Consider the following 23,094-nt stretch of genomic DNA (forward strand, 5'->3'; position numbering starts at 1 on the left):
TGCGCTGTCCGTGGTGCTGAGCTGGAGAACAACTGCCATATACTGTACTGTAGGAATAGAATATGGGCCCTTATACATCTGATCGCAGTACAAATTTGTTCTCAAAATGGGCCAAACCATGTGCACTGCAGGTGGGGCAGATGTAACATGTGCAGAGAGAGTTAGATTTGGGTGAGGTGTGTTGAAACTGAAATCTAAATTGCAGAGTCAAAATAATGCAGCCAGTATTTACCCTGCACAGAAACAAAATAACTCACACATCTGACTCTCTCTGCACATGTTACATCTGCCCCACCTGCAGCACACATGGTTTTGCCCATTTTGAGAACAAATTTGTACAGTGATCAGATATGAATGAGGGCCATGTTCAATTGGGTGTGGTGCAAAGGATCCATGCAGTTTTGTTATTTTGTATATTAATAATAATAGAAATAGACACAATGACAAAGGAACAACTAATATTCATGGATGTGATCTGTAGAAGGGACTATGGGCCTTATTTTGGTTCATTCTTTCTGACAAAATCCTTCTTAGATGGACAAAACCATGTGCACTGCAGGGGGGCAGATGTAACATGTGCAGAGAGAATTAGATTTGGGTGAGTAATTTTGTTTCTGTGCAGGGTAAATACTGACTGCTTTATTTTTACACTGCAATATAGATCCCACTTTGAAGTAAAACCCCACCCAAATCTAATTCTCTCTGCACATGTTACATCTGCCCCACCTGCAGTGCACATGGTTTTGCCCATCTAAGAAGGATTTTGTCAGAAAGAATGAACCAAAATAAGGCCCTATATTTTTTCCAAGGACAGATAACACAGAAGACATTGGGCTGTATTCAATGCCGTAGGTGAGCGGCCGGTGAGGGGGGTTTGTTCAGCGAGGATGGCTTTTTTGGCAAGGAAAAGCCATCCTCACCGTCCAACCCGCTCGCCGTATTCAACATTCAGGGGAAATCCTCGCCATCAGAGGACGGCAAATGGATTCCCTTAAACTGCAAGGTTTGCCACAATTGCAGCAATGTAACCGCATTTCTTGCCATTTTAAGGGCACACTTCCGTTTTTCCTTGGCTGAAAAGAACCTGTGAGATGAAAATGGCCGGTGAAGGGCGGGGCAGTTGAATACTCTGACAGTGAGCTATCGGCACTACTCGCCATATATGTCGTCATCGGGAGCGCGCTGTGGGCATTGAATATGCCTCATTGTGGAGTGGTTAATATACTATGATGGGAGTTCTATTAAAGATGGAATGTTGATGTGGGCAATCAATCAGATTCTAGAACAGGGCTGGGCAATTGCGGCCCTCCAGATGTTAAGAAACTACACATCCCAGGATGCTTTGCATTAGTTTTGCTATGTGGCCATGCTGAAACTGATGCAAGGCATGCTGGGATGTGTAGTTCCTCAACATCTGGAGGGCCGCAATTGCCCAGCCCTGTTCTAGAAGGTGCTAATTAAATACAGATGGAGCTTGCGCAGGCTGGCGGATAGGAGCTCCACCTGACGGGGATTTGCGAGAGTCTCACACACTCGTGTGTCTCCGTCAGTACGGCGGCGGGAAGCGGCTTCCCTGCTCATCTCTGCTTCAGGGAGACGGGCAGGCTGTGGGGGAGATGGAGGAGTAGCAGGGAGCCGTGGAGGGCTCTGACAGATGGTGCGCAGTGGCGATTGGCGATGTTATTGCCAGGACAACCTCCACTGAGAGCTGCTCCATCTGTAAGAAGCAGATTCTGGTTGGTTGCTATGGGCAAAATCCCATCTTCAGTTGGGTTGGTAACATCCCATCTGCTAAGGATTTAAAGGATATAGGGGCAGATGTATTAGGCCTGGTGAAGCTATAAATTAGAACCAGCCAGTCGGCTCCTAACTGCCAAGTTACAGGCTGGGTTTGAAAATGACAGTTTATCACTTCACCAGGCTTAGTACATATGCCCCATTACTAGAGAAATATTTTGCTAATACTGGGGCAGATGTATTAAGCCTGGCGAAGAGATAAACTGGAGATAAAGTTGAGATAAAGTGGAAGGAGATAACGCACCAGCCAATCAACTCCTAACTAACATATTTTAAACACAGCTGATTGGCTGGTGCATTATCTCCTTCCACTTTATCTCAACTTTATCTCCAGTTTATCTCTTCGCCAGGCTTAATACATCTGCCCCACTATAAATTAAATATATTTAAGAACCTCCCCATGTGCTATATAGTAGAGCTACATTGTAGATTATTGGACGGTAAGTGGTCACAGATTAATCCTTTTTATATCACTTTTTCATTGTATAATCTTTTTCTATGTTGGTTTAAACATAGTGTTGTCTTCTTATTTTATAATAATAAAGGGTATATATTTATAGAGCATAATTGGGATCAATATGGGGTTGAGACAGCACAGATGGTGTAATGGTTAGCACTACGACCTCACAGCAAGGAGGGCATGGGTTTAATTCCCACGAAAGCCCCATTCTTGTGTGAGTTTTCCCTAAGTATTCCAATTTCCTCAAACAATGGCAAAAATGGTATGCAGTCAGTGGATAGACAATGTCTAGGTCGACAGTTACTAGTTAGACACCTAAAAGAGTCGGCATTGCAAAAAGGTTGACACAAGCTTATGGTCAACATAGGCAAGGTAAAAAAAAAACTTCATGACTTTTTTTTTTTTTTAAAGGTGGCATAGAGTGGTGATATAGTAGGGTGCCCGAAGCATGGTGAGTGCAGCAAGCCATGCGGGGGAGGGGGGACGAAGCACATATATACAGTGTCCATGTTGACGTACGATTACATAGACACCAAAAAATCATGAAAACTTATGTCAACCTTTTGACTATTGACCTTGCCTATGTCGACCATAAGCTTGTGTCGACATTTTAGGAGTGTTGACCTAAGGTATGTTGACCATTTAACGGTGTCGACATAGTCACTGTCAATCATTAGTGGTCAACCTTGTGACTGTTGACCTAGACATTGTCTGCTATTTATACAGTAACCAACAAGAACATATTATTAGATTAATCGGCTCCCAACAACAAATTAACTTTGCATATGGTAGGGAATATATTGTAATAATTAATTTATTAATAATGAAATGATTGGTCCATAGTGCATCACATTATAGAAATGTATCTTATGTCTTGTTGTTCCAGCATTGTACAGGGCAGTACGGATGGTGTAATGGTTAGCATTACTGCCTCACAGCACTGAGGTCATGGGTTCCATTCCCACCATAGCCCTGTGTGGAGTTTGTATATTCTCCCCGTACTTGCGTGGGTTTCCTCTGGGTGCTCCGGTTTCCTCCCACAATCCAAAAATATACTGGTAGGCTAATTGGCTCCCAACAAATTAACCCTAGAATGTCTGTATGTGTATGTACATCTGGTAGGGAACATAGATTGTAAGCTCCACTGGGGAAGGGACTGATGTGAATGTACAAATATACTCTGTACAGCGCTGTGGAATATGTGTGCGCTATATACAGTACAAAACTGTTACTAGATAAATAACATTTCCAAAAACAGACAATAGCCTCTTGCTGTGAACATGCTTTAATAATACACTTCAAGTTTTATTGTGACGTTATTTGAAAACTACAGTACTTTACTACCGATACTCAAGAAAACTAGTAGGAAATATGCTGTATGGACCCAGGTCACAAGGTTAAAAATAAATTTGCATTATACTTATAATGGGAATTATAACATCCATAACGCCGCAGGCGGCTCGCCAGTTTATGGAACCGTTGCACATGATATTAACATTTATCCTTTTTTTCTCATTAAAACTGAATTGCACAATGCTGGATCCCATTTCACAGATGTCATTGGTTGCACAGCCATGTAAATTCTCTGTTATTGAGTAAATATCTGTAAGAAATATATAGAATTATGAGTCTTACAATAGGCTAAAACTTGACGCATGATTCAGAAGAGATGGACACCATAATATATGTGTTACCTGGCCCGGATGCCATAGGCCCAGCAAATCCCACCAGTGCAGAAAGTACTTCCTCCTGCTCCAGAGGGGGGCACTAAACAATTGGGGCCCACTGACACTGGGGTGTGGGTGCTCTACCACTGGGATCTATTATCGTTAGAGTGCTGGCTCCTACACAGTGACAGGAGTTGAATGCTGCATGTAATGTTAGAGAGCAGCACCAGGCTTCTTTCACTGAGGAGGAGTCATAACTCTGCTGCCACTGCTCGGTGGCTGACACCCGAGTGCAGCCAGCACCCATCGCACCTCCACTGCAACACCACTGATTGGAATCCACATGATATATTAGCAATTACATTGTTACACACACTGCCCAGCCACGGGTAAATAACCAGACACGTTATACATTACCGACCACATTGTTACACACATTTCCAGTTACACACACATTACCCATCCACATTTTCTCAGATAGTAAATGATTATTATATGGTATTTTTTCCAAATATTACATAGAACATTATATCAACTGTAAAGCTGGCCATACACTACTGTGATGTTTTGCAGCAGTGTATGGCCATCCGACGCCCTGGTCACACATAGTTTTCATGGAACAAACCTTGTGTAATAGTTCTCATGTAGTGAATACAGTGGTTTTCGTTTCCTGTGCATTTCAAATTGTTACGCCCTAGACAGCGATCCGAGTTTGGGACGAAACAGGACGGGCAGATGAGTCCATTTTCCTCTTTACTGATGGGCGGCACTGAGAAGGAGTAAGGTCAAATTAGTTCTTGATCTCCACTGATGCTAACCTAGACGTTGCACACAATCGGCTGGACGCAGCGGTTGAATAATTGACTGTTAGCAGACCGCATCTTGCAGAAGCACAGAACCCCCAATATCAGAGTGGGCCCGAATTCCCCCCATTCCCAGAGCCGGATTAACAATGGGCCTGATGGAGCTATAGCTCCAGGCCCACTCTCCAAATAGGCCCATTTTGTAGCTGATGGTCAGGGCTTTCCAACGAGACCAGCCCCGCGTCGCTAGCCCTGAGGAAACCAGAGATACCGCCAGGCAAACCTGAAACGTTTTCCCCATAGGATAACATGGGACCCGCTAATTCCGACCTACACCCGGTTCCAACGGCTGCCAGTTCCCCGCATCACAGAAGCTCGAGGTTGATCTCAGTCAAACTCAAATCGCTGGGCCTTCCATCTGATACCTGGTCCATATGGGTTCATTGGTTCTAGAGATATTGCAGGTAAACCATTTTTTTTTTTCATTTCTGAAATGTAATTTCATGGCTGTTCATGTTGTTTGAGGGCAGATGTCTCTGGAACCAAACGGCCCAGTTTCACGGGACCAAAATCATTCGAAGCCTACATGTAAATGGGTCAGTTGGTTCCGAAGATATAGCTGGTTGTTTAAAGGGGGGCGGGGGTGGTTTTCTCTCCCCCTCACACCAGAAAATGCAGGGACTAGGCTGGTGTAAAAGGGGCCAGTCCGAGAATGTCCCTGCATGATCCTGGGACCATATTCCCTGCATTTTCTGGTATGAAAGGGGTATTATTTCAAATAGCCAGGACATGCAGTGCTCTGAATACAGCCGGGCAGCCCCCTGCTCTCTGCCCGGCTGTTAATGGCTGTCATTTCTGCCCGGCGGCGACTGTCCCCCAGTTACAAAGAGCATGTATTCCCCCTTGGCAATGAGCATGTAATCCCACATGGCAACGAGCATGGAATGACTTGGCAATGAGCATGGACCCCCTGGCAATGAACATGGAACCCCTGGCAATGAACATGTAGGTAAGCAACACTTATGTAGCATCATTTTTAATAGGCATTATGGTGTTTGGCATAATACGTAATGGAGATTATGGTGTGTGGCTAAACATGTAATGGGCATTATGGTGTAAATTTTTAATGTGCGCCTTTGGCGCGCAATGCCCCTATTTATGATGCATATTGTGTATTATTGCTGTTTGGTATAGTGCAGGCATGTCCAAACTATGGCCCTTCAGCTGTGAAACTACAAGTTCCATCATGCATTGCCACAGTTTTGCAATTGGGGAATGCTAAAACTATGCCAAGGCATGCTGGGACGTGTAGATTCACAACAGCTGGAGGGCCACTGTTTGGACATGCCTGGTATAGTGTGAATTTTGTCTCATTCCATGTGGCATAATGTGTAAGAAGCACAGTATAAGGGGTTACTATTGTGTTGCATGATTTGTATAAGGGGTATCTGGTGTGGTAAACTTAGGTTACCACATAAAAGGTGCTGACATATTGTCTACCAAGTTTCGGCTTTCAGTATTTTTTTTATGACTGGAGTGCCGCCTCACCCCGCAAGTATCTTAGGACATCGGCATCCTGCGGGTGCACCTTTGGAGTGCACCCGCCAATATATCTCCCTGCATTTTTCTTATGCCAGCCCCCTGCCTTTTCCAGGCATATATAATTAGTTGAAAGTATTTACACAAATAGAGACACACCCATGAGCAGACCACCCAACCAGAACACTGGTCACACCCCCCACATTATTAGGTGCTGGCCACAACCCCTATTATTGCCCATAATAGGCCCTTGATAGTTTTCAGCTCCAGGCCCATTTAGACCTTAATCTGGCTCTGCCCATTCCGATAGAAAATCAGAATTAGGCTCCTAAATTGACGTCATTTTTGATGGGTCCCAATGGCAGAGTCAGCATAGGCACTTGCTGATGCTGGCAGTGATAGAGCGATGGCAGCAGGGTCCTTGCTAGTGATGTCTTCTGTCGGCCCTGTATCCTGTAAGTGTGAATCATCACCGACATACAGTAGCAGTAATACACTAGACAATATGCTCTATATGTCGCTCTGATAGGACAACATATCGTGTAGCGTGTACTCAGCTTAACTCTCTCTGCACATGTTACATCTGCCCCACCTGCAGTGCAGCATGCGATTTTATAGGGTGTGCGATGCCATTATATTAGCTATACAATAATATGATTGTATGGCCCCAAAATAGTTTTAACGCAACCCCCCACCCCCTACTATCCACGCCACCCCGAAGTGTGGCGGGTGCAGCGGTACTCGTCCTCTGACCTTTTCATACCCCCACTATCCACGTCGGCATGGAGATGATTTTATATAGTGCAGCGAGCGCAGCGAGCCACCGAGCCCGAAGCGTGGCGAGCGGACGCAGATTACTTTACATGTATTCCGCGTCCCCTCGCCACGCTTCGGGCTCGCCACACTGTATAACATCTACTGCACGCCGACGTGGATACTGGGGGAATAAAAAGGTCGGAGGATGCGTTCCGCCGCCGCTCGCCACACTTCAGGGTGGCGTGGATATTGGGGGGGGGTGCGTAAAACCTATTTTGGGGAACATACAATCATTATTGTATCCCTAATTTCATAGCATCAGACACCCCATAAAATCGCATGCGATCGCATGCGATTTTGCGGCAGATGCGATGGGATGGCCCGGGGCTGAGAGAGCAGTGAATAAATTACATAGGAAAATCGCATCGCATATCGCATGGCACTAAAATGGCCCATGCGATGCGATTTCACTACGCAGAACAGCCCACTAAGCAAATTGCTTAGTGGGCGCCGTGCTAATACACAAGTACCCTTTTTGCTTTACCTACAAACATGAATCAGGCCCATGGTGCAGGGATACATCAGATTGGAGGAGAGACCTCCCTGGGTGTTAGCACCCAGCATGTATGCTCTGTGGGGAGGTATTGCAGGAGAGCACTGTTTTGTAACAAATTTGCAGATTGATACCTACAGGTTGGTAAGATGGCATTGCACAAGTTATCATCGCAGCAGGTGGTATTCGTCAGAATGGTCTTGTTTGAGCTTCGGACAATCCCAGATCTCTGGCAATAACTGGATTTTCCACACCGTTTTAAAATTTCTATGTCATCTCTATCATCTAAAACAAAGTGCAATATGTGTCTATATGTATATTAGATTATTCATCAAACGAAAAGCAAGGATTATACTCACGATAATACCTTTTCTTCGGAATACTTCATGGCAGCCATTACATTGGGTTTATCCCCCTCTCTCTCTCCCAATTAGACAGGTAGTTTTTTCTCCCTAGGATCCGACTCCTCCTCTTCCTTATACTATATAACCGAGCACCTCCCCTTTAACCATAGTCTTTTGAATGTCTCCGCCCTGATCCTAGGGAAAAAACAGAAACAGGGAGGGCTAAAAATTATAGGCTGCCATGAAGTATTCCGAAGAAAAGGTATTATCGTGAGTATAATCCTTGCTTTCTCCTTCATACTTCATGGCAGCCATTACATTGGGATGTACCAAAGCAGTAGGGCGGGTTATACAATACCTCAAGCCAACGCTTGTCTTAGGACTTCACCCCCAAATCGTGCTTCTGCCACATCTAGGGCATAATGCTTAGAAAACGTGTGTAGAGACGACCAAGTAGCTGCTTGACATATCTCTCTGGCTGACACATTCGCCTCTCTCGCCACGATACCGCCATTGCCCGTGTTGAGTGTGCCTTAATACCCTCAGGGACTGGACGTCCTACCTTTTTGTAGGTAAAGGAAATAACATCTTTAAGCCATCTCGAAATCGTTTGTTTTGCCGGAACGAATCCCTTCTTCGCACCTTGCGGAATCACAAACAAATTCTCTGACTGTCTGAAGGTTGCAGACCTGTCCAAATAAATTTTTATGGTTCTAACCACATCTAACGTATGTAAATTCTCTTACTTTTTTATTTGAAGGATTTGGGAAAAAAAAACAAGGTAATATAATTTCTTGATTTAAATGAAAAAAGGATACTACTTTTGGCAAAAAATAATTTTTAGTCTTCAAGACCACTTTGTCTGGATTTTTTTTTAGATATTGATCTTTGATGCATAGAGCCTGGATTTCACCAACCCTTCTGGCCGAGGTGATTGCCACCAGGAAGGCCACTTTCCATGTCATAAACTTAAGACTTGCTCTATCCAATGGTTCAAATGGTGCTGACATGAGTCCATTCAGTACCAAATTAAGGTCCCATTGAGGAACCGTAGAACGAATCCTTGGACGAATTCTCTTGATGGCCTGACAGAATCTCTTTATTAAGCTATGATCCGCCAGCCTTCGGGGTCTAATAACACACTTAATGCTGAAATGTGCACCTTCAATGTGGCCACTGCTAGGCCCTTGTTGAATCCGTCGCACAGGAATTGTAACACATGAGATATGGTCGCTTTTGGAAAATGAAATCTGTCCTTGGACCACCTAGCAAATATTCTCCAGACCCTATAATAGATGGCGGATGAAACCTTCTTCCTAGCTTGAAGGAGTATTTCTATCACCTCTGGCGATAAATGCTTCTCTCTCAACTGTTGCCTCTCAATTTCCACGCCGTCAACGATAACTTCTGAGGATCTTGACACCTGATCGGTCCCTGGGACAGGAGATCTGTTGATACTGGCAGAAACAGAGGCCCCGCTACTGCCATGCTCTCCAACATCGGGAACCAAGCCCTTCTGGCCCAAAATGGCAGAACTATTATCACATGGCACTTCTCTGACCTGATCTTCCACAGCACCCTGTGAATGAGGGAGAACGGCGGGAACACGTAGGCTAGAGTATAGCTCCACTTTTGTGACAGGGCATCGACTCCGCATGACCCGTGTGCTGGGTACCTGGAGAAAAACCTGGGAATCTTTTTGTTGAGAGACGTCGCCATCAGATCGATTTCTGGCATGCCGAAGTGCTCTATTACAAGCTGAAAAACTGACTGCTTTAGTTCCCATTCGCCTGGAATTAATGTACTGCGACTCAAGAAGTCTGCAATTTGATTTTCTTCTCCTGGAATGTGTAATGCCGAGATAGACTGGAGATTTACTTCGGCCCATGACATTATGTTCTCTACTTCCTCCAACAACACCCGACTTCTTGTGCCTCCTTGACGGTTGATATAAGAGACTGTCGTGACGTTGTCTGAGAATACTCGAACATGCGACCCCTTTATATCTTCTGCGAAGAATTTCACTGCCTGCCACACCGCTCTCAACTCTCTGTGGTTTGATGACCAATCCTTTTCTTGCATCGACCACCTCCCTTGGCATGATCTTTCCATCCCATGTGCCCCCCAACCGGAGGCGCTGGCATCTGTAGTTATCACTACAAACGATGGGCTTTCTAGTGACCCCCTTCTTCCTCTTAACAGATCATAGCTCCACCAGTCTAGAGATTCTTTTACTGCGTTTGGGATCTTTATTATTTGATCCAACGATGTACGATTTTTTGAGAACCTTAGAAGGAACCATTGCAATGGCCTCATCCTCCATCTTGCCCACGGAGTGACCTCTACTGCTGAGGCCATCATCCCTAGCAAACTCATTACAGTTCTTAAGGGCACGCGAGAATCGTTGTGAATAAGTGAAATTAACTGTTGAATTTTCTCGCATCTTCTTTCTGAGAGAGCTATCTGAAAAGAGATGGTGTCCACTAGTATGCCTAAGAATTGAATTTTTCTTGAAGGGATGAGACGACTTTTCTCCCAATTGATCATCCAACCGTGCTTTTGAAGAAACTTGATGGTATAATCTCTTGCTATTACGCTTTCCTCTTCGGATTGCGCTGCTATCAGAATGTAGTCTAGGTATGCCCATACCATAATCTTCTGCCTTCTGAACTTTTCTATTAACACCACTAGAACCTTCGTGAAGACCCGGGGGGATGAAGTTAGACCGAACGGCAGGCATGTAAACTGGAAATGTTTTTCTTTTATGGCAAACCTCAGATATCTTCTGTCGTTTGGAAAGATGGGGATGTGGAAGTACGCATCTTTTAAGTCGATAGCTACTAGATAATCGTCTCTTCTGATCCCCATCAAGATAGATTTGGTTGTTTCCATATGAAATTTCTTTTTTTTTTAGACGATCGTTCAGACTCCTTAAGTCGAGGATAGTTCTGAACCCGCCTGAGACTTTGCTTATGACAAACAACCGGGAGTAATATCCCAGTCCTCTTTCCCTTAACGGGACTTCTTCGACTGCTTTTGTGTCGATTAGATCCTGCACACTTGATTTCAAAACTTCCTTTTCGGTTTCTGATAGGGGAAGTTTGGAACTTAAAAATCTTGCCAACCTTGGCTTTGACAGAAATTCTAACTGGTAACCTTGGGATACTATCTCTAGAACCCATTTGTCTGAGACGTTTTGTTCCCAGATGTGAGCAAATTCCAGGAGTCTTCCTGCTACTGGGATTTGCTCCATGGAACTTCTGGCGTCACTGCTTTTGAGTTGCGCCAGAACTGTCGCCTCTTTTTTTAATGTACTGGCGAAAAAATGCCCGCGACGTACCTGAGGCGTACTTGTCACGAAATGGCCTACCTGGCCTGTATGATCTGGCCTGTCTATATGACAGCCTGTTAGAATAGGAATTAAATCTACCCCTCCTATCCTGGGGTAACCTCACGGATTTGCCACCCGACATCCTTTGAATCATTTGGTCGAGCTTACTCCCGAAAAGAAAGGCTCCTTCATACGGAAGTGTAGCAAGCTTATTTTTAGAATGTGAATCCGCCGACCATGATTTTAGCCAGAGTGCCCTTCTGGCTACTACCCCTGAAGTCAGGGATTTGGCCGAGAAGTCCAACATGTCTAATGAAGCTTCACAGACATAGTCCACAGCCATTTAGATTTGCGCCAGACTTTTGCTCATTTGGTCACGAGAAGCTCTGTCTTGCAGATCATCTTGTAATGCCGCACACCATATTCGCAACGCTCTAGACAGAGAAGCTATTGCTACGCCAGACTTCATTGACACTGATGTAGATATGTGCAACCGTTTTAAAGCACTTTCCATCCTTTTTTCCATAGGGTCCTTTAAGGTCGCCCCGTCCTCTAATGGAATGGTCGTACGGGTAGTCACTTCAGAAACGGATGCGTCTATTTTAGGTACACTGCTCCATTTCAAAAAGTCCTCATCCTCTATAGGGAACATTTTATCGACCCTCTTAAAGGACCCGGAGTCCAAACTGGTCTGAGACCTAGACCTCTTATTGCTAGCGTACTCCTTCTTAGAGACACAATTTTTCTCCATCCATTCTCTAAGCTCAGAGATCTGATTAGACACTGAAGAAGCTTCTTTCTTTTGAAGACAACTTTTACATAACACATTCTCTCCCGTAAATGACTTGTCACACTCCGGGCAAATCTTATCCAATTTCTTCTTAGCTGTTTTCTTTTTTGTAATTATAGACACACTAAAACAAAAGAAAAGATAGACTAACTAACTAATTTTAACCTCTTACCTGGGCAGCGGTACATTCATACTAAGAGAGGCATCCTCCATAGTGCAGAGCATTTAGATATCCACCTCCAGCTGAGATAATGCAGCAGCGCCTGTTACACCAACCAGGCGCTATATATACCGGCACTTCCGGTATTTTGGAATGCACGCGGACCTGCGGTGGAACGCAGGCCACGTGCTGACGCGCCAGAAGTGCGCGTGACTTCCCCCCGGCGTCTATAGAAAACAATAGACGCCGAGTATAACCATGCGCCGGATACTGCCGGTATCCGGAACGCACGCGGTCTGCTGCTGAAACGCAGACCGCGCGCCGGAAGTGCGCGTCACTTCCCCCCGGCGTCTGCTGCACAGACAGCTATAAACAGACGCCGGGTACAGTAACTACGCCGGACACGCTGCCGCTGCCGCTGCCGCTGCCTCTGAGTGCTCTGGACTCACCAATACATGCCCAGGCAACCGCTCCACAGGCTCCAACTTTGGTGAGTCCAACAGGATTTTCTTGGGGTAAAAGCCACCATCTGTCCTGCCACTGTTAGGGTTATAGGCACCGCCAACCCATAAATAAGCACTGATCCATGCCGCCAGCCCCGGATCAAAAAATAGGTTAAGGCACCGCCATCCCCTCGCTGCCAGGTTTAAATACTCTGACTACTCTAAACAGGAAAAAAGACTATGGTTAAAGGGGAGGTGCTCGGTTATATAGTATAAGGAAGAGGAGGAGTCGGATCCTAGGGAGAAAAAACTACCTGTCTAATTGGGAGAGAGAGGGGGATAAACCCAATGTAATGGCTGCCATGAAGTATGAAGAAGAAAATGAACAGCAGTACAATGCAATAACATAATAAACTGGCAATAATAAGCAGGTTTTAGCAACCAGATGTGGACAGAAAAAGGTAACATCTCCATTTTTAGCTTTACTATATTGTATGCAGTTTGATGAATAAAGAATTCTCATACGCAATGGAACCAGTGTCGTAACTAGCGCACCGCAGCCCTAGCGGTGGCGGGGGGAGCTGGTGCCATGTGGGTGCAGGGTCGCGGTACAGTGGTTGCTTAGCTGGGAGCCGGAGGCAACACGATGTATGCTGGGCATTCAGTGCTGCTGGAGCTGGAGGGAGCAAGGATGCCGGGGTCTGCTGGAGCCGGAGACATTATGATTCCTGCCCGCGACGCTCACAGTGTGAAGCCAGACAGCTCTACTTCTGTGAGATATTTAGTGTTTCAGCTTGTGTTACCACCATCAGACTGAAGCCTCCATAAAGCCAGAACTGCTGCTACAAGAACGGGCAACCTTATAAAAATGAAAAAAAGTGAGTCTGCTGGTGCAGCTAGGGAGAGTGCAAAGGAGAGGATATTAAAAGGTGCTATAGGAATACTGTGGGATGGTGCTAAGAGGGTGGGAGTGATCAGGGCCGGCCAGCACCACCATTAGGCAGCTGCCTAAGGGTGCCTGCGACCAGAGGGCGACACGCTCCCACTTAATCAGTATTATTTAAAAACTTCATGTGCATGGCTATATATATTGTCTGCTCTCATGGATCCTGCGGTAGACATGATTCTATGCTAATCACATCACTTTACTCCTGCCCTTATCCAACTTTGTGATTTTGTGAGCCTTATACAGCCCGCGGGGATAGAGGGTGAGCAGAGGATGAGGCAGTGGCATAACTATAGCCCCGCAGCCCCTGTGGTGGCGGGGAGTCGCTGAGAAGGTGTGGGCGCCGGGGGGGTCTGCGGGGCTATAGTTAGTCACTGCTGTCTGCCCCTGCCGCCCTCCCTGTGCACAGTACCTCCTGCTGCGGCGCTTCTGACAGGTCCCGGCTCCTGCAGCATATAAAAAGTGACTCTCGGAAAATGGCTGCCCCCATACAGCAGACCGTTTTTAAGGTTGCTAGAGGTGGCCGCCGCCTACTCTAGCATCCTCAAGAACTATCTGCGGCCGCGGCAGAAGGTACTGTGCATGGGGAGGAAGCGGGGGAGAGGGGTTATTAACCCGAGGGGGGGTTTGTTAACCCAAAAGGGTAAGGAGGGCGCTGCCCGACTTTGTGGCAGGGGGGGTGGAAATTAATAGTTACGCCACTGGGAAGAGGCAGTACCCAAATGCTCAGTGAAAGGAAGTTTGGGGTTGCGCATGTGTAAACTCTGGCACCAGACGGCTTTTGCGAGTTACACACTCGCTGGGCCATTTGTTGCAGGGAACGTGGACTGGGAGCGGACATGGGCAGAAACATTTTATGTTCATCCCCCTGAAAACAATGAGCATTCCCTTGGGTATGCAGGTGAGCCGATGTCGGCGACCATCAAATGGATTCTCTCCCCTTCAGCCGCATGCCAGTGGATGTGTACGTGTACATCCCATTGCCTGTTACCAAGGAGATTTGTGGTGGGAGGGGCGGTCATCCGGCTGGGCCCTGAGTCTCATCAGACAGTGCGCAGAGATAAATGTCAGGCACACTTGTGCCTGATTCGGTACTTGTGTAGTTACACGGCGCCACTAAACTTCATGCGATTTACTATCCAGTTCATAACCCCACTATCCAGTAAGGCGTGGGGTTGATTTCATATAGTGTGGCGAGCGGACACGGAATGTATTCCATGGAATTGCATGCAAATGCCATGCGATATCGTGAGTCGCTGTGAAACAACACAAGTACCGTAATCCGTGTCCGCTCGCTACGCTTCAGACTAGGTGGCTCGCTACGCTCGCCACACTATATAAAATCAACTGCACGCCCTAGTGGATAGTGGGGTTATGAACTGGATAGTAAATCACATGCGATATCACGTGTGAAATCGCATGCGATATCGCATGCGATTTAGTGGTGCCGTGAAACTACACAAGTACCCATGATTCTATGCTAATCACATCATTTTAGTCCCATCCATACCCAACTTTGTGTGCTGGAACACACTGAGGCGGGGCCAGACGAAATGATTTAGTGAGCCTTATACGGCCCGTGGGTGTAAGTGCCCTGCTTTAAAGCATGTGTAGGGGATGAGGAGAGAACAGCGTGCAGAGGATTTATAAACCGGGGGATAGAGGATGAGGCCGTACCCCAAATGCACGCTGAAAGGAAGTCAGGACTCCAGCGCAGTCAAGACTCCAGCGCAGCCATACCACGCGGCCCCGAAAAAGCGATGCATACTTGAAAAATAGGGTGTTGCTTTCACAAGTCACCCATTTCTCATCACTATGGGGGCATGGCCAGTGCAATGGCATCCCGTTACGAAGAATTCCTTAAGGAGTGCTGTAAGGTCAGGGCGGCGATCAGGGGGGGTCTGCAGGGACTCCAGTCCCACACCCAGACAGAAAGGGGGCCCAGGACTGGAGTCTATCAAGTGTTATTTGTCATAAACAAAGAACACATTTCCCTTGAAGCGATGTAGAGGTTGAGTAGTGCGGCCAGCTGATGACAACGGTGGTCTCGCCAGGCACTCGAGGTGTTCAAGAAGGGGAAAAAGGGCCCTGCCTATATTTTCAGTCTCTATCATTTCTGATGGCAGTCCTGCGTATAGTACCTTACCCTCTCCCCCAACACCCTAAACATAAACTTACATTATAGCAGCCTAATTCAATCCCCCCCCCCACAGCCTGACCTTAACCCCTGCACCACACTGCCTAAAGCTTATCTCCCCACACAGCCTAACCATAAGCATACCTCCCAACTGTCACGATTACAGCGGGACAGTCCCGATTTTCGGGTCCTGTCCCGCTGACCCACCCGCGGCAGGCATTGTCCCGCTGCGGGGGGTGGCAGTTGGGAGAACCCCCAATCTATTCAGCGTCTATTGTCGTATGAAAATGAGACTGCGGCTAATTAGCATAAGCCACACCCTCATTTGCATATGCCCGCCCCCTTTTTGGGCGATCGCGCGTCCCTATTTCATCGTCACAGAAGTTGGGAGGTATGCATAAGTCCCGCCTCTACTAAAACCTACACCCCACCTTCTCCAGACGCACAGTAGCCTGCCCCACATACTCACCAATCAGGATGCTGACTGCATCCCAGCATACAACTACTACATTCTGTATCCTCAGCTCTCTATTATTATCATTATTATTATTATTATTATTATTATTATTATTATTTTATTTATAAGGCGCCACAAGTGTTTCGCAGCGCCGTACAAAGGAACAGTACAGGGAGACAGAACTTGGCATAACATTGAATAAATAACAAAAATAGGAGTACAAATAAAGAGCGCCACAGTTCAATACACATTACAGCTTAAATATAAGTAGTGAGGACTCAATCAACATACAACTAGAGGCTTGAGGCCAATGATGGAGAGGAGTATGCAGATGAAGATGGTCACTGAGTGTTTGAGTATAGGAGAGCTGTGAGTGAAATGTGAAGAGAAGTGGGCTTTGACAACAGGAGGGAAGAGGGCCCTGCTCGGAGGAGCGTACCATCTAGTAGGAAGGGGAGACAGACAGATTACAAGAGGTGCAAGCAAGTGGGTGGTAGCTAGATAGCCGGATGTAAAAAGGCAAGGGGTCGGAGAACCAGCTAGTTTATGCAGTGGAAGGGTACGCTTTGATAAATAGGTGAGTTTTCAGTGCCCGTTTGAAGCTTTGCAAGGTCAGGGAGAGTCTAATGGAGCGAGGGAGTGTGTTCCACTGAAGGGGTGCAGCATGGGCAAAGTCCTGTACTCTAGCATCGGAAGCAGTGATCAGGGTGGATGAAAGACAACAGTCGTCATCCGACCGTAGAGGGTGGGAGGGTGTATGAATGGAGATGAGGTTAGAGATATATGGAGCAATGGAATTAGAGATGGCCCTGTATGTGAGTGTGAGGTGTTTGAAGAGGATTCTGTAGGGAAATGGGAGTTAGTGCAGATTTTGTTGAAGGGGAGTGGCAGAATTAGAGTGGCGGGAGAGGAAGATAAGCCTGGCTGCAGCGTTGAGGACAGATTGGAGAGAAGCCAGTTGGGATTGAGTGTGGCTGGTGAGGAGAGTAGGGGGCATAGGTCTGGGTGGGGGAAAGATAATAAGTTCGGTTTTTTCCATATTCAGCTTCAGAAATCGCTCAGACATCCAGGAGGAGATGGCAGAGAGGCAGTGGAAACCTGAGAGAAATCAGTGGGGAACAGATCAGGAGAGGAGAAGTAGATTTGGGTGTCATCAGCATAGAGGTGATATTGGAAGCCAAAGGAGTTAATGAGTGCACCCAGAGAGGAGGTGTACAGGGAGAACAGAAGGGGGCCAAGGACGGAACCCTGAGGGACCCCGACAGGAAGGATGAAAGGTGGTGAGGTGGAGCCAGAGGCAGAGACTGAGAAGGAACGGTTGGAGAGGTAAGAGGAAAACCAGTTGAAGACCATACCAGAGAGGCCAATGTTTTGGAGTGTGTGGAGGAGGAGAGGGTGATCCACAGTGTCAAAGGCAGCAGATAGGTCCAAAAGGATAAGCAGGGAGAAGTAACCCTTGGATTTGGCTGACAGCAGGTCATTGGTGACTTTCATTAGGGCAGTCTCAGTGGAGGGAAGTAGGCGAAAGCCAGATTGAAGGGGATCAAGGATGGAGTGGTCAGACAAGTAGCTGGTGAGACTCCTGTAAACCAGACGTTCTAGTATTTTAGAGGCAAATGGGAGAAGAGAGATAGGGCAGTAGCTTTTGGGAGATAAAGGGTCCAGGTTTTTTTTTTTAAGAATAGGTGAGACCAGAGCATGTTTGAAGGGTGAGGGAAAGATGCCAGTAGAAAGAGATAGGTTAAAGAGGTGAGCAAGGTGGGAGCAGCCAGTGGGGGAAAGGGAACTGAGGAGATGGGAGGGGAGAGGGTCCAAGGGACAGGTAGAGGGGGAGAGGATGAGATGAGGGAGCGGACCTCTTCAGCTGTAGTAGGGCAGAAGGATGACAGAGTGGGGTAGTTGGGAGGGGAGGGTGATTGGGGTGGGTGGGCAGCAGAGGGGGTATGGGAGGAGATATCATGTTGGATTATCTCAATTTTAGAGATGAAGAAGGACGCAAAGTCAGTGGCAGTGAGGGATGAAGGGAGGAGGGGTGGTGCAGGGCGAAGTAGAGAGTTGAAGGTTTCAAAGAGACAGCAGGGATTGGAGGAATGAGAAGAGATGAGAGATTTGAAAAAAGATTGTTTGGTATAGGAGAGAGCAGCGCTGTAGGAGGAGAGAATAAATTTGAAATGGAGGAAGTCTGCCAGAGAGTGAGATTTCCTCCAGAGGCGTTCAGCAGAGTGTGCACATTTTTGCAAGAATCGTGTTATTTTGTTGTGCCAGGGTTGGGGTTTAGAGCGTTGGAGGGGGACAGTGTGGAGGGGGGCTACAGAGTCGAGAGCAGAGGTGAGAGAAGAGTAATAGAAAGAGGCAGCCTGGTTGGGGCAGGTCATGGTTGAAAGAGGAGAGAGGAAAGTCTCCAGGGAAGACAGGACAGTAGGGTCAAGAGACCCGAGGTTACGTCTGGTGATCATTATGATGACCTCCATATTCGTGAGGTTCCCGGTTAAGTTGCAGCCCAATCTCTCTGCAAAGTACCTTCAAGTTCCTTTACACCAGGATTAAATGTCTATACATGTACCATATATACTTCTGGTTCTTTCAAACAAACAAACGTCCTCATCATGTTGGCACAGTTGATGATCGTCATCGCAGTTGATAACGTTGTAGTTGTGACAAGAGTAACACCAAAGGAAATGTCCTAGAATAAAATAAGCATTCAGTATATTGATTTGTATAAAGATGGCAGCATCATTTTTCTCAGCACCAAAGAGAAAACAAGAATGAAATCTTGGAGAGTGATAAAGTAGAAAGGGGAAAGGCCCCGATTCAAGACCGGTTGCTAAGTTTGCATGCGGCCGAAGGGGACAGAAATCATTTGATGGTTGCCCACCATCGAATGATTTCTTTCCCCTTCGGAAATTAAAGACAGCCTGAACAGACTTTGATTTCCGTCAGTGTCTGCCGAAGAGGTGGTGGGTGTTGCTGTCATGTGACGGCAGCTGACACCCCTCCCCCCAGCAGGCATCTGCCTTCCTGCGTTGCACATTTGTGTAGGGACGCCCATAAAATGCTAGGTGTTCCCCTGCTTCTGCTTAAGGCCTCCATAAACTATGCTATTTGGGCCCAATTTCACCCCATTTCCAGTGGATCGAGACACGAAATTGGGTGAAATTGGCCCAAATAGCTTGTGTGTGACATCTGACCCAATCTGATCCGCGGTCCCATGTGCATCAGATCGGAGCCGGAGATCACACGTGCTGCATGTAAGATCTCCATGAAAAACTCATGTTGACCATTTGTCTGTCAACCTTCCCATTGTCTACCTAAAGCCTATTGACATTCCCACCCTGTCAACCTTAGCCAGGTCGACCTATTTCATATTTTACCTACGCCCTGTCAACCTTTAGTGGTTGACCTAATGTACAGAAGGAGCACCTCTTGTCCTATCGCCAGTCCCCGTCAGCCGTGGCCAGTGGGCGCGCACGCATGAGATGATCGCATGCCCTGTTGTGACTGTGCTCCCTGCTGCCGTCCGCCACCATCGCCAGTCCCCACTGCCTCCCCGAACCCCCCCAAACCCTGCTTGTCTCCCTGAAGCAAAGACGGGCAGGGTCCCGCCGCCCAGCCGGCGAGAGGCTGCGATGCTCATGCGCATGAGATGCACGTACATCCCAGTCTGATGGAGTCCCTCTCCGCCGGCGCTCGTCAGCGAGGATGTTCTGGGAAGCGCAAGGCAAAGAAGAGAGGGGCTCCATCCGTATGTCAAACTTTATACAATCGACCCTATGACCCTTACCCTTTTATGACACGCCTCTTAGATGTAGCAGCACGCGCCCGCGCCTCTAGGTGTCAACTTCACAATCTCCCTGACATGCTCTTTCGAAAGTAGGTAAGTACGAGTAAATATACCCTTTAGTGTATGTTAATCAGACAATGGCTATAGTGCAGTGGTTATAGAAACATAGAATTTGACGGCAGATAAGAACCACTTGGCCCATCTAGTCTGCCCCTTTTTTAAACATGTTACCTCAAACCATATTTGATCCTTATTTTTTTGTAAGGATATCAATATGCCTATCCCAAGCATGTTTAAATTGTACTACTGTATTTGCGTCTACCACCTCTGATGGGAGGCTATTCCACTTATCTACTACTCTTTCTGTGAAGTAATTCTTCCTCACATTTCCCCTGAATCTTCCTCCCTCTAGTGTCAGTACATGTCCTCGTGTTCTGCTGCTCCTCTTCCTGTGAAGAATGTCTCCCACCTGTACCTTGTTAAAACCCTTGATATATTTGAAAGTTTCTATCATGTCCCCCCTTTCCCTTCTCTGCTCTAAAGTATACATATTAAGCTATTTTAGTCTTTCCTGGTATGTTTTGTGGTGTAGGCCATGCACCATTTTAGTTGCCCTTCTTTGTACAGTCTCTAATGTATTTATATCCTTCTGGAGATATGGCCTCCAGAACTGAACACAATACTCTAGATGAGGTCGTACCAATGATCTATACAGTGGCATTATTACTTCTTTCTTTCTACTGCTGATACCTCTCCCTATGCAACCAAGCATCTGACTTGCCTTCTTCATTGCTTTGTTACATTGCCTACCTGCCTTTAAGTCACCTGAAATAGTGACACCTAGATCCCTCTCTTCCTCAGTAGTTTCCATTATAGTGCCATTTATACTATATTTAGTCTTTGGATTTTTGCAACCCAAGTGCATGATTTTGCATTTTTTGGCATGGTTCTCAATCTTGGTCCTGCGGACCCCACACAGTTCACATTTTTCCATGTCATCCGACAGGTGAATTTATTACTGACTGACACATTTGAAAAGATCTACAGGTGGAGCTAATTATGTCACTTGATTCTGTGAGGAGACCTGCAAAACATGCACTGTGTGGAATCCCGAGGACTGACTTTGAAAGGTACTGTTTGACTTACCTGCTTTCAAGTTATGCTTGCTGCTAATTTCAGTACACGTGATTAGGTCATGATACTTTTCATGTTTGAAAATAGTCAGTTCATGTTGTTGACTGCAAATATTTTTAGTGACACAGCCCTTACTAGCAACAGGAGGTGTGTCTGTGAAAGAGGAAATACATATTACAGTAGCTATTTTTACACAATCCCTTTACCAAAAAGAAACTCATTGGGGTGTTCACATGGCGCGATTGCCTTCCTATTCGATCCTTATTGGATCTGGATCGAATTGGGATCATTTTGCAATGGCATAGTACAGATCTATACTACAGTATATAGTCTTATCTATTTTTAGAATCTATTTTGATGCCGCATGAGCACAAATCAGCATTGAATAAGCATTGAATGCAGCTGAAATCCATTCAATGGCGATTCCCATTTGATTTTGACTATACGAGCAAAATCAGACTAAAACATGGCAGAATCGCACCATGTGTACAGGACATAAAGCTGGGTACACATTAGACGACACTGCATACAATACAGTGTCATTCATGATTTCCCCCACGGAGCCCCAGGTCAAACATTGGGGGTCATTCCACGTCATTCGCACAGGGGAGCAATGTTTTTTTTTGCCTATGCGATTAATGGTTTATGCTTATGTGCGGGATCCCCGGGCGAACACACTAGGTGCCGATCCGTTCGCATGGGCCGATGCGGGCCAGGGTCGCGGGCCAGGGTCGTGGGACGGGTGTTGCCCATGGGAACTCCCAGTGTTAGGAGCACTAGGGGGACGCATAGGGTTAGGCTAATGAAAGGGACATGTATGGTTAGTCTTCAGGTGGGGAGAGGTTAAGGTTAGACTGCTGGAGGGGTGGGCTAGGGTAAGGATTAAGGAGATAATACTGGTATGTGCAGGATCCTAGTTGTCGGGATCCTGTTGTCAAGATCTAGCTGTCAGTCTTCTGAATGTAGGGATCCCTACTGACAGGATTTCATTCCCAAACCACCTAGTGGGCTGGTATCTCATTCTGAAATAAAGATTTAAGACCTGGCCGGTCTGGACCTCCCAACCTGATCTGAACCGAGAGCCGATGTGGCCCTTTCCATGTTACGGAATCTTTACTTTAAATCAGAATCTCGAATTGTAAAAAGGATACGATTTTAGGTGAACCAAAATCTTGAGGTCGGCTTTGCCAAAACCAAAACACGATGATGAGTTTAAACCTGTAACAGCTCGGTTATGCACACACATTTTGTGATACTGTGTATGTGTTACATATGGGCTGACTGCAGGTCCCCGGGGATGCGTCTCTTACAGCTGCTACATTTGCCTCCACTTTCCTTTAAAGACCTTCCCCAGACTTTTGCAAAAACTAGCCAATGGGAACTGGGAGTCGACTTAGTAAAAGAATGTAAAATAACTTAAAGGCCGCCGCCCACCGGGTGAAGAGCAAGAAGATGCCCTGGAAGTCCCAAGGATGCACTAACGGGGAAACCAGATAGAGCCAGCAATCTAACAGAGATACAAGCTGATCTGAGGGAGGTTGAGAATGGTGTAAGCAATCGCAAGGCACCTTTTATTTGTATATTTGGATATAATTTGGCAGAGTATTACTGTGTTCTAGCAACATTTGGAACTGGGTCCTGTATGCACAGTAGAGGTTGCAGCAGCCAGCCTGATATCAGTGCAGGAGGTAGCACTGGAGCACCCCCTTTCTTAACCCAGCGAAGTCATCTGTTTTCCAGCACATGCGCTCGCAGAAGGCCGCACGGTAGAAAAATCATTCAATGATCACAATGACCTTTGCTGATAGCTGCTATCTGCAGGGATTGGGGGGGCGGGCACTGACGTCAGGTGATGTGAACCAGCCCTGAGGATGCACAGGAATGCCTACGTACACTGGGCGGTCCCCTCCGTTCGGTGGGGTGGCGTTTATCGGTTTGCAACCTAGCGAACAATCTGAATTAGGCCATCAATCCTTTCAATCATACTCAGTTATGC

The 23,094-nt window shown here is 46.6% G+C and overlaps 1 protein-coding gene across 1 annotated transcript; it reads right to left on the reverse strand.

Moving 5' to 3' along the window:
* Positions 1 to 3,577: 3,577 nt before the first annotated feature.
* LOC146041495 (phospholipase A2 inhibitor and Ly6/PLAUR domain-containing protein-like) lies at positions 3,578 to 22,199 on the reverse strand. Its single transcript, XM_083161463.1, has 6 exons — positions 22,175 to 22,199; positions 21,111 to 21,251; positions 18,747 to 18,866; positions 7,714 to 7,860; positions 4,550 to 4,693; positions 3,578 to 3,860 (listed from the first exon to the last, which is right to left on the reverse strand). The coding sequence occupies exons 1-6, from the start codon at positions 22,197 to 22,199 to the stop codon at positions 3,655 to 3,657; spliced, it is 783 nt and encodes a 260-aa protein (XP_083017589.1). The 3' UTR covers positions 3,578 to 3,654.
* Between the last annotated feature and the right edge of the window lie 895 nt (positions 22,200 to 23,094).

Source organism: Crinia signifera, chromosome 19, assembly GCF_055691185.1.
Source record: "Crinia signifera chromosome 19, ASM5569118v1, whole genome shotgun sequence".
Classification (NCBI taxonomy): Eukaryota; Metazoa; Chordata; class Amphibia; order Anura; family Myobatrachidae; genus Crinia; species Crinia signifera.

What these genes read in the sequence shown, in the direction of transcription:
- LOC146041495 (XM_083161463.1), bottom strand. Translation starts at nt 22,199, where the DNA reads ATGGAAAGGGCCACATCGGCTCTCG. An exon ending in AAGAACCAGAAGTATATATG is followed by an intron (nt 7,861 to 18,746) that starts GTACATGTATAG and finishes ACTTTGTTTTAG; the next exon opens with ATGATAGAGATGACATAGAA. An exon ending in CAATGCCATCTTACCAACCT is followed by an intron (nt 4,694 to 7,713) that starts GTAGGTATCAAT and finishes ACTCCTTCTCAG; the next exon opens with TGCCGCCCATCAGTAAAGAG.